The sequence below is a fragment of the Carcharhinus amblyrhynchos genome, chromosome 2 (genome assembly GCF_965287045.1).
Source record: "Carcharhinus amblyrhynchos chromosome 2, sCarAmb.v2.hapA, whole genome shotgun sequence".
Classification (NCBI taxonomy): Eukaryota; Metazoa; Chordata; class Chondrichthyes; order Carcharhiniformes; family Carcharhinidae; genus Carcharhinus; species Carcharhinus amblyrhynchos.
This window is the reverse complement of record NC_137325.1, coordinates 92924273-92936798: the sequence shown is the minus strand read 5'-3', so window position 1 is coordinate 92936798 and position 12526 is coordinate 92924273. Positions and strand designations below refer to the sequence as shown.

The window sequence follows — 12526 nt, the reverse complement described above, 5'->3', positions numbered from 1 at the left end:
AATGGGGTTTGGTATGTATTAGGATACTGGCATCAGAGTTTTGGATAAGCGCAAGTCTACAATGGGTGCAATGTGGCAGATAGCCAAGGGAGCTTATAATAAAACAGGAAGTGCTAAAAAAAACTTAGCAGATCCAGCAGCATCTGGAGAAATAGAGCTAACATTTTGAGTCCAATATGATTCTCCCTTGGAACTGAAGAAAGATTTTGATGGGTTTTATGGTGTTGAAAAAGAGGAGTAGGACAGATGGGGCAAAAGGAAGATGAAGCAGCTGAAGATTGTTGGACCTAGGACACTCCCTGAGGGACTCCTGCAGAACTGAGATGACTGACATTCTACAACCACAACCATCTTCCTATGTACCAAGTATGACTCCAACCAGTGGAGAGTTTGCCCCCTGATACGCATTGCTTCCAGTTTCACTAGGACTCCTTGATGCCACATTCGATCAAATGAGGCCTTGATGTCAAGGGCTGTCTCTCTCATCTCACCTCTGAAATTCAGTTCTTTTGTCCACGTTTGAACCAAGGCTGTAATGAGGTCAGGAACTGAGTGACCCCAGCAAAACCTAAACTGGGCATCACTGAGCAAGTGCTGCTTGATAGCACTGTTGATAACCCCTTCCATCACTTTACTGATAATCGAGAGTAGACTGATTGGGCAGTAATTGGCTGGATTGGATTTGTCCTTTTTTTGTGTACAGGATAAACCTGCGCAATTTTGCACTTTGTTGGGTAGATGCCAGTGTTGTAACTGTACTGGAAGAGCTTGGCTAGGGGAGCAGCAAACTCTGGAGCACAAGTGTTTAGCACTATGGCGAGAATGTTATCAGGGCCCATTTGTCTTTGCAGTATCCAGTGCCTCCAATCATTTCTTGATATCACATGAAGTGAATTGGATTGGCTGGAGATTGGCATCTGAGATGCTGGGGATCACTGGAGGAGGCCAAGATGGATCATCCACTCGGCACTTCTGGCTGGAGATTGCTGTGAATACTTCAGCCTTCTCTTTTGCACTGATGTGCTGTGCTCCTCTATCATTTAGAATGGGGATATTTATGAAGCCTCCTCCTCCAGTGAGTGGTTTAATTGTCCACCACCATTCTCGACTGGATGTGGAAGGACTGCAGAGCTTAGATCTGATCCTTTGGTTGTGGAATTGCTTAGCTCTGTCTATCACTTGTTGTTTTTGTGACTTGGCATGCAAGTAGCCCTGTTGGTAGTTTCACCAAGTTGATTCCTCTTTTTTTCAGGTATGCCTGGCACTGCTCCTGGCATGCCCTCCTGCACTCTCCATTGAACCAGGGTTGATCCCCTGGCTTGAAAGTAATGGTTGAATGGAAGATATGCTGGACCATGAGGTTTCAGATTGTGCTGGAGTACAATTCTTTTGCTGTTGATGGCCCACAGTGCCTCATGGATGCCTGGCCTTGAGTTGCTAGATCAGTTCAAAGTATGTCCCATTTAGTACGGATGTAGTGCCACACAACACAATGGAGGTTATTCTCAGTGTGAAGGTGGGACTTCATCTCCACAAGGACTGTGCAGTGGTCACTCTTACCGATACTATTGTGGACAGATGCATCTGCAGCTGGCAGATTGGTAAGGATGAGGTTAATTATGTTATTTCCTCTTGTTAGTTCCTTCACCACCTGCTGCAAACCCGGTCTAGCAGTTAAATCCTTTAGGACCTGACCAGCTTGATCAGTAGTGCTGCTACTGAGCCATTCTTGGTGGTGGATGTTGAAATCCAGAGTACATTTTGCACCCTTGCCAACCTCTGTGCTTCCTCCAAATGTTGTTCAACGTGGAGGAGTACTGGTTCATCAGCCGAAGGAGGCTGGAACGTGGTAACCAGTAAGAGATTTCCTTGCCTATGTTTATCCTGAAGCCATGAGACTTCATGGAGTCCAGAGTCAATGTTAAAGATTCCCAGGGCAACTCCCCCCTGAATATATACCACTGTGCCACCACCTCTGCTGGATCTGTCCTGCTGATGGGACAGGACATATCCAGGGATGGTAATGGTGGTGTCTGTAAGGTATGATTCCGTGAGAATGACTGTGTCAGGCTGTTGCCTGACTAGCCTGTGATACAGCTCTCCCAATTTTGGCACTAGCCCCCAGATGTTAGTAAGGAGGACTTGGCAGGGTTGACAGGGCTGTTTGTTTTGCTGTTGTTTTTTTCCAATGCCGAGGTCGATGCCAGGTGGTCCATCCAGTTTCATTTCTTTGTTGAGACTTTGTAGTGATTGATACAATTGAATGGCTTTCTAGGCCATTTCAGAGGACAGTTAAGAGTCAACCACATTGATTTCCTATTTTTCATTCTAACTGTCCCTTTTCTTCCCCTGATGCCATTCGCTTCCCTTCTGTACCCAGTCATTTCCTGCTCTACCCAACCCCCTCCTCTATGTTGGACATCCCTTCCCATCCCTGCTACTGCTCCCCACCTTCCCCACTCCAGGTGTTGCACCACAACCTCCCCCCACCCCGCCATTCCTGTTTCACAACTCATCTTCCCTTTCATCACCACCACAATGGCACCACCAACTTTCTTCTAACATTAGTATAATTGAGAATGTGCCAGTTGGACAGTGAAGTGGAGGAGATATGACAGAAGTTATGGTGAGCTGAGGTGACAGGAGATATATGGTGAGGCAAGGGATGACGTAAGAGCGACCGGCACTGGGTGTTGGAATGCAGGTGGGGAGGATGAGCTTCTGTGCGAGATGTTTGGCTTGGGTTGGGAGGTGGGAGTGATTTGTGAGCTAGGTTGTAAGTAGGGAGCATGAAACTGGGTTATCGGGAAGGGCTTGAGCAGCACAGGGGTTAACAGGTATGTAAAGACCCTCCTCCTGATTTAAAGGGTCAATTCCTCTTTGCAACAGCCAAAAAATCAGCAGAGACTAACCCAGAACCATTTCAAGTGAACCAGAAGTAAGGGCTCCAGTGTGTTCAGCAACTTCCATTACAGCCCTTAATAATAATGAATGTCTCAGCATTGGATTCGGAAGATCTTCATTTGACCACTGATGTGATGGTTTGTAGTTTGTGCTTATTTGTTATGAAAGTCTCAAGAGATCTCAGAAACGATGGTACTGAAGAATCCTATAGCCCTTTTATGTTCATCAGTTTCTAAATTTCTGTAAATGCTTTGAGTATGCCTATAATAACTTAGCATCTTACTTTGAGGATTGTAACTCCAATGCATGTATTTATGGGGTATATTAGAGTGTAAAATTATGGGCTAATAAATCTGTTATCAATAATTTTCAGACTGGATAAGAATCTGAAATATCTTGTAAATCAAACCCATTGTGTTATTATGTACTAATTAAACTAATTCAAACTGATTGACTATTCCCTACTGTGACTAGTTTGATATATATTTGTTACACATGTTCTTCATGCAACATGTCAGCAGTTAATAGACAAAAGTAAAGCTTTAAAAAAAATTACAACACAGAAAACTCCTTCTAAAACCCTATAAATGTTTTTATTATGAAGTTATAACGTTTCTAATGTACCTGTAAACTATGAGTGTTGCCGTGTTAATCACCAGTTTATTGTTGAAATGTTTATTCATTTACTAATAAAAATTTAGAACTTTTTTATTGAAATTTGAATTAGAAAGTAAAATTAAATTCTGTTTCACTTGAATGATCAGTGAAAGAGAACCTGATATCATTGCACCAGTAAAACACAATTGTTGCAAGCTCCTATGCATATTGATCTGCCAGTTCTGTTAATTGAGTGTTGAAAGAGCACCACCATCTGGCTAAAACAGAGTGCCGATGGTAGAGATGCTGGCGTTGGACTGGGGTAAACACAGTGAAAAATAAACTGGTAAAACAGAGTGCAGCAAGGACAATATATCTTCAGATGTTCAACTTTCTGCTGATAAGTTGGCTCACAAATACTGTTTAAGGGAAAAAAATGTGCAAAAGCAAGTTTTTTTTTGAAAAGTATCCATTTCAATTCCAAATTTTAATTTTCTTTTTTTGGTGCACTCTGCATTATCAGAGAGCTCAAGCAACTTGTATCCAGAGCTCTGCAGCTGTGAAGAATTAACTGAGAGCAGCAATAGAATCACTCATTCTTTGTTTTCCTTCCTTAAGGGAAGCCCTTGATGGTCTGGCTGAGATTGATAATCAGCCAAAAGGAGGATTGTGGATCTGCACCTGCATTTTGCCACACAGTTGTGATGGCTATTAGTATGCAAATGTATTTTATTGTCAAGCTGCTACAACATGTGCAAAGTATTCTTTCCTTTGTGCGGCAACACATTTTTATTCAACCGATGAATTCATAAATACTTTTTTCTAAAAATGGGTTTCATTGAAGAATTATTGCATTTAATGACTTCTCCTTGATAACTTACAAGCAGTCAAATAGGCCATAAATAACTATTGACCTGAAATGTAAATGTGCTTCATGTGTATGTTTACTTGGCAAACATCTGCTATCTTTCAGTGCAAATCTCTGGAGATTTACACTTTTACCAAAGTTTGAAATTTTGTCATGAATGTATCAGACACAGTAAAAACTTAGTAAGGCTTCTGGATTTTTTGTCCAGCAGCTATTTATGGTACTTTGACTTCGTCAGAGTTACTGCTGACAGTATTGACTCAATAAGGCACACTAGACCTGCCTCTGCTTTGCCTTTCACCATGACATACCCTGTTGAAATTGCTTGCAATTCTGCCCACCTGGAGCTGTTAATTATGATTGGTTGAGCTGACCGTAATGCCAGCTCCTTCTTCATACAGGGCCCATGTTGAAATCCTGTGTTTTCCCCAAGTTATACTCCACTTTAGAAGATAAGCAGTAATTAAGTAAGTAAAGGATGCTTAACAATGAATAAACATCACACAATCTGCTTTTAAGTCTTAGCATTTTAAAGACGCGCATAGGTTATAGCTTATTGCCTAATTTCAAGAAGAAATTAGATATAGCTCTTGGGGCTAAGTGAGATCAAAGAATATGGGGGATCTCAGGATATTGAATTTGATGAGCAGGCATGATCAAAATGAATGGCAGGCTCAGAGGGTCGAATAGTCTGCTCGTGCTTCTAGTTTCTATGTTTGTATGCTTTGCATTAAATGTTAAGATCACTCTTTTTTTATTTAATCGAAATGCATTTAGCGACAAATGGATATCCATGTGTGGCTAGTGCCTAATGTTTTAGACAACACTGATTTTAAAACAATCTGCTCACCTCATAATGGCTCTGTAAACAACTTACTGTCATTTGCTGCCTGGGATCACATACAAATAATGTCCTTTTGGAGAAGATATTGGAAGACTACCAGTGGACAACCTTTTCAAGGAATTGTGTCTTCAGGAAAGAGTACATTTCCCAGGAAAAATAATTCCAAAAGGCCAATCGTTCACTGTTTAAACTCTTGACTAATTATCTTTTTCTTTCTGTTAGGTGTTATTGCAGTCGTAATCTTCACCATCCTTTGCACATTAGTCTTCTTGATCCGTTACATGTTCCGCCACAAAGGAACCTATCACACCAATGAGGCCAAGGGGGCTGAGTCTGCTGAGAATGCTGATGCAGCTATAATGAACAATGATCCCAACTTCACAGAAACCATTGATGAGAGTAAAAAGGAATGGTTCATCTAAGATGATTGCTGGAAGGTTTTCCACTGTTATTTTGGTGATTCAGGAAAGATCAGCACAAATGAACCAAAATGGAAAACACTCACACAAAAAGAAAAAGAGAATAAGATTCAAAAGAAACCTAAACATATGATACTATGGATTAGCACCAGTTTTGAAAAGAATTTCCCAAGTATGTGAATACTAATTGGAATGCATTTACACGTCAGAACAAAAGCTGATAGTCTAGATGATTACTCATATGCCAAATACCCAGTGTAAATATGTTTTATGTAGGTCATACAAGCATAGATTATATGTTTTTGTTGCTGAAGACGCTTATGAAGTTACTGTATTTTACAATGAAAACAGATGAATCTTCATTACCAGAGTTTGTGCAAAGAATGATTTGGCATGCTGTGGTTTAAAACCTGTTTTTTATTACCATTTAATCTGGTTGCATATTTCTTTTTTCAATTTTTGTTTTGTTTCTTAAAAAAAAAGTTTATTCTCTAGAGCTATTTGACTGGCAAGATATAAATAAATGATCACAGAGATGTGCGTTTAGACCTACATTCTTGAGCGTATGTGTGAGGGAAAATATGTATGACCAGAGTGCATGATGGGAACTACCAGAGTTCTGTCTTCACCCAAGGTGCCCTGAGTAACTGGAAAAATATTGAAATGTACACAGCAAATAATTTTAATCTTTCATTTGTATTGCTCAATGAGTTCTGTTCTTAACCTTTTATCACTGTATATATTTTTTATTCTTATATTTTATAAATGTTCATTATCTTGTCCATTTCTAGCCTTTTATGGTAAAACTTTGTGTAGTGCCAGTAAACATTGTTTCTGCTATTAAGGAATTGCGTCATTGACAGGGAGACAGTCACTGCTACAAACTAGTCATTGAGGTAGAGCAGGGTTTTTGTTTGCATGCTTAGGGAGTCCAGGATATTTACATTGTGAAAGCTCAGAAGTACCTGTATTTGCCTTTGGACTGATGGGGTGTGATCCATTGTATTCTAATTTAATAAAAACACTCTTACACATGGTGTTTTCTGTTCAGGAATTTAGGATAGTTTATAAATTTTGGAAATTACAAATTGTGTTATGCCTTATTTTAAGTATGTACTGTAGTTTGGTTAAAATTGAGAGGGGGAATACAACATTAAAAGAGCCTTGCTGTAAATGTGTGTTTTTTTTTGATGACTCAGATGTGCATCTATTGCTGATGAGATATTTTATGGATAGCAAGTTAATTTAATATTAACTCTGACATAGTTTTGCGTTCCTTCCTAATACATCTAGAGACCTGATGGGGACATGCGTGACCTCAAATCACTATATCAATCACTTTGAAAAAGTCCTGATCATATGTCTATTCAGTGAGTAAAAAAGGTTGTCCCTGATGTTGCAGCCACTCTTTTACTGCCTTAAGGAACCGCCCTCCAATTTTTTGGTTAACTTTTCCCTAACATTTAGCTGTGAGAGCAGATGGAAGATCTGGTTGATGTTGGAATCAGTCATGCACAAAATCAAGATGTGAATGATTGCAGGTAGGGTAGGACAACTGCTTGCCAAAATTTGCTCTTTTTTTCACCCAGGAGCCCCTCGTGTGTTGTCCATTGATAAGATCTTTCATATTGAATTGGTATTTGTCTTGTAAGCCTCCTTATGTGCATACATGGAAAAGCAACAGACAATGAAACAGAAGGCACTTAGGCAGTATTTACGGCGAGGAGCATTACCCTATGTGATCATTGAAATCAAATCAAAATACTCTGCATCTGAAATAGAAACAAAGTGCTGAAAATACTGAGGCCTGGCAGCATCTATGGAGAGAGGGAACAGTTAACATTTTAAGTCTAATTTGGAACTTCAAAGTTGCAGAAAAGAGTAATATTGAACTCAAAATGTTAGCTCTGGTTCTCTTTCCACATAAGCTGCTGGACTTGCTGAGTTTTTCGAACACTTTCTGTTTTAATGTCATCACTGAAGTCTTGTTTTCAAGAGAAAAAAAGTCTATTCTTGACACCACAGTCCTATCTGCTCTCCCTCATTTTCAAATAAAGGGCATTTTTGCAATCTATTACACATCCTGCAAAATACTAACATGTGTTTGATATGACAGCCAATTATGGACACAAGTAAAGATGTCACAGTAAGTACATTCTTTCTTGTCAGGTATTAGCCTCCATAAAAACAAAGCATTTGCAAATTCCAAGTAGTTTACAAGCAAGCTATTTCTCAATGCTTTCATTCTCCCGTTTATCAACGGTGCACATTTTTAAACATACACTTGTGCTTCTGAGGACTAAGATTGCGGAAAATAGTTCATAGAATCACGTAGTGTAGAAGAGTCTGCACTGACACATTACAAGCACTTAGAAATGGGTGTGGAACTGTATAAATTATGTTCATAGCAATTTTAATATCATTAGCAGGCCTGGAACTGAAGTCTGTGGGCCCGCTAACCTCTCCCCACCTCCACCAGAAGTGTTTCACTCCAGCGGGATTTGCAAGAACTCCTGACTAGCGGGGAGCTGGCGGCCCAAACCTGCTAAAATGAAGAGGGGGCCATGGAGGCCCCCCAGGAAGTCGACTGAAGGAGATGCCCCTTGGGCAGTGCCACCTTGGTAGTGCCCAAGGGCCAAAGTGATAATGCCCATAGGGCACCTTGGCACTGTCCACCAGGCAGGGGGGTGAGGCCTACTGGGAACATAAGAAATAGGAGCAGGAGTAGGCCATCTAGCCCTTCAAGCCTGCCCCGCCATTCAATAAGATCATGACTGATCTGTCGTGGCTCAGCTCCACATTCCCGCCCTCTCCCCATAACCCTTAATCCCCTCTCTTATCAAAAACCCAGAAGCAGGGCCTATCAGTGGGGCTGGGGGTTCCGCTGCCACTCTGCACTTAGGCTTGGTGACAGAGGGAGGCCAGCAATCAGGGCTGAACATCAGAATGGTTCAGCCTGCCAGGGATACTGGAGCTGCCATTGGAGTGGGGGCGGTGGGTTGAGGCTGACCCAGTCAGGGAGTCACAATGTGGATATGCCGGCTGGGGTAAACACAGTAAAAAGTCTGACAACACCAGGTTTAAGTCCAACCGATTTATTTGATAGTAAACTCACTAGCTTTCAAGGTTTCCCTCTTCTTCAGGTGAATGGAGAGTTCTGGCCTCAGACAGAGCATATAAAGCACAGACAGTTAACAGATTACTGATTAGAATGCAAATCTTTACACCTAACCTGCTGTTCAAGTCCTAAAGTCGCCGACAATGTGAGTGGAAGGAGCACTGATCACAGGTTAAAGAGATGTGTATTGTCTCCAGACAGTACAGTAAGTGAGGTTTTGCAAACCCAGGCAAGTCATGGGGGATGTCCCGAAGCATGGTACACTGGGGAGACCATGCAGACGCTACGACAACGGATGAATGAACATCGCTCGACAATCACCAGGCAAGGCTGTTCCCTTCCTGTTGGCGAACACTTCAGTGGTGACGGGCATTCAGCCTCTGACCTTCGGGTAAGCATTCTCCAAGGCGGCCTTCACAACACACGACAGCGCAGAGTCGCTGAGCAGAGACTGATAACCAAGTTCCGCACACATGAGGACGGTTTCAACAGGGATCTTGGGTTCATGTCGCACTATCTGTAACCCCCCAGGACTTGCCTGGGTTTGCAAAACCTCACTTACTGTACTAGAACATAGAACATTACAGCGCAGAACAGGCCCTTCGGCCCACAATGTTGCGCCGACCAATTAAAAAGCAATGACCCTCTAACCTAAACCAATCCCTTTCCATCCATAAACCTATCCACGGATCTCTTAAACGCCCCCAAACTAGGTGCATTTACAACTGCAGCAGGCAGGGCATTCCAATCCCTCACCGCCCTCTGGGTAAAGAACCTACCTCTGACATCCGTCCTATAACTACCACCCCTTAATTTAAAGCTATGCCCCCTCGTGCTAGCTTTCTCCATCCGAGGAAAAAGGCTATCACTGTCCACCCTATCGAAACCTCTAATCATCTTATATGTTTCAATAAGGTCCCCTCGTAGCCGCCTTCTTTCTAACGAAAACAACCTCAAATCCCTCAATCTCTCCTCATAGGACCTCCCCTCCATACCAGGCAACATCCTGGTAAACCTCCTCTGCACCCTCTCCAATGCCTCCACATCCTTCCTATAATGTGGGGACCAGAACTGCACACAATACTCCAAGTGCGGCCGCACCAGAGTTTTGTACAGTTGCAACATGACGCTGCGGCTCCTAAATTCAATCCCCCTACCAATAAACGCCAAGACACCATACGCCTTCCTAACAACCTTACCTACTTGATTCCCAACTTTCAGGGATCTAAGTACACATACACCTAGATCCCTCTGTTTATCAACACAATTCAGAGTCCTACCGTTAGCCCTATACTCTACACATCTGTTATTCCTGCCAAAGTGAATTACCTCACACTTTTCCACATTAAACTCCATCTGCCACCTCTCGGCCCAGCTCTGCAACTTGTCCAAGTCTCTCTGTAAACTATGACACCCCCTCCTCACTATCTACCACACCTCCGACTTTGGTGTCATCAGCAAATTTACTAATCCACCCAACTATACCCTCATCCAGATCATTTATAAAAATTACAAACAGCAGTGGCCCCAAAACAGATCCCTGAGGCACACCCGTCTGGCGACAATACACATCTCTTTAACCTGTGATCAGTGCTCCTTCCACTTACATTGTCGGCCACTTTAGGACTTGAACAGCAGGTTAGGTGTAAAGATTCGCATTCTAATCAGTAATCTGTAAACTGTCTGTGCTTTATATGCTCTGTCTGAGGCCAGAACTCTCCATTCACCTGAAGAAGAGGGAAACCTCGAAAGCTAGTGAGTTTACCATCAAATAAATCGGTTGGACTTAAACCTGGTGTTGTCAGACTTTTTACCCAGACAGGGAGTCCAGCAATCAGAGATGGGGGGGGGGGGGGGGGGGGTGGTTGCACGGCCAGCAATTGAGCCAGCCAGTAATCTGGAGGTCAGCATTGTGAGGCTACTGCACATGCACCAATGTTCACTATGACAATGACCTGCTCAGCACTATGCTGCCAGCATCTCCAGTGGGAAAAGGCCCGCCCCATTGATTTTTTAACAGGATCCACACTTATGCACGCTGCAGTGGGAGGTTCATTTTGAAACTCCTGCTGAAAAAAAGGGGTATTTACTCCAGTTTTTACACAAATTTGGCACTTACAATTTTTTTGAAAAATCCCATCCCTCTACTCCCATCATTTTGGCCCAAAGCACTGAATGTTATGACATGCTAAGTTCTCATTCAGTTACTTTTTAAAGGGTGTGAGGTAACCCGCCTCTACCACCCTCTCAGGCAGCACATTCCAGACCGTCACATCCTCTGGGTGAAAATGTTTTTCCTCACACCCCGCCCCCAAATCGCCTGTCCCTCAACTTGAATCTATATCCCCTTGTGACGATCCTTCAACTAAGGGAACAGCTGCTCCTTATCTATTTTGTCCATGTCTCTCAATCTTGTACACCTCAATCAGGTCATCTCTCAGTCTTCTCTGCTCCAGTAGAAACAACCCAAGCCTATCCAACCTCTCTTCATAACTTAAGTTTCCATCCCAGGCAATATCCTGGTGAGTCTCCTCTGCACTCTCTCCAGTGCAATTACATTCTTCCTATAACATAGCGACCAGAACTGCACATAGTATCCTAGGTGTGATTTCACCAAAGTTCAATATAACTCTAACATGACTTCCCTGCTTTTGTAATCTATGCCTCAATTGATTAAGGCAAGTATCCCATGTGTCTTTTTCACCATCCTGCTAACATGCCTATCTACCTTTAGAGATCTGTGGACAAACACACCACGGTTCATATGTTCCACAGAACTTCCTAGTGTCTTATCATTCATTGAATATTCCTTGTCAAATTACTCCTTCTAAAGTGTATCACCTCACACTTTTAAGGGTTAAATTTCATCTCCCACTTATCAGCCCATTTGACCATTCTGCCCGCATCTTTCTGTAGCCCAAGACACTCCACTTCACTGTTAACCACTCATCCAATCTTTGTGCATCCACAAATTTACTACTCTTACCCTCCACACAGTTATCTATGTCATTTATACGAATGATGAATAATAGGGGACCCAACACAGATCCCTGTGCTACACTATCAGTCACTGGCTTCCAATCACTAAGATAGCCTTTTATCATCACCCTCTATCTCCTACAACTGAAACAATTTTGAATCCACTTTATCAAATCACCCTGTATCCCATGTGCATTCATCTCTTTTATAAATCTCCCATGTGAACTTTTTCAGAGGTTTTGCTGAAATCCATATAAGCTACATTGACTGCGTTACCCTCATTCAAACACTTGGTCACCTCCTCAAAAAATCCAATCAAATTTGCTATGTATAATCTCCTTCTGATGAAGCCTTGCTGACTATTCCTAATCAAATCTTGTCTCTCCAAATGGAGGTAGATGCTCTCCTTCAGAAGTTTCTCTAATATTTTCCCCCACCACTGACATGAGATTCACTGGTCTGTAGTCCCCTGGTTTATCTCTACAACCCTTCTTAAATAGCCGAAACACATTAGTTGTTCTCCAATCATCTGGCACATCCACCATGGCCAGAGAGGAATTGAAAATTTGAGGCAGAGCCTTTGCAATCCCCTCCCTTGCCTCCCATAGCACCTTAGAGTACAATTCATCTGGACCTGAAGATTTATCCACTTTTAAGGCTGCCAATTCCACTACCTTGTCCTTCCCAATGTCAATTTGCTTAAGAACCTTAGTTTCCCTGAATTCCATACCATCATCATTCTCTTGGGTGTCAATGGATGTGAAGTATTCATTCAACACTCTAACAATGTCCCTTGG

The 12526-nt window shown here is 42.2% G+C and overlaps 1 protein-coding gene across 2 annotated transcripts in view; it reads left to right on the top strand.

Annotated features, from left to right (window-relative positions):
• The window catches only part of LOC145356548 (contactin-associated protein-like 2), a 1680587-nt gene extending 1674751 nt beyond the window's left edge, over window positions 1–5836 (top strand). For both annotated transcript variants that reach the window (XM_080209322.1, XM_080209313.1), the window contains one exon: window positions 5436–5836. In XM_080209322.1, coding sequence (XP_080065448.1) covers window positions 5436–5635 — 200 coding nt within the window. In that variant the 3' untranslated portion in view covers window positions 5636–5836. The remainder of the gene's footprint in view (window positions 1–5435) is intronic.
• The last annotated feature ends 6690 nt before the right edge of the window (window positions 5837–12526 follow it).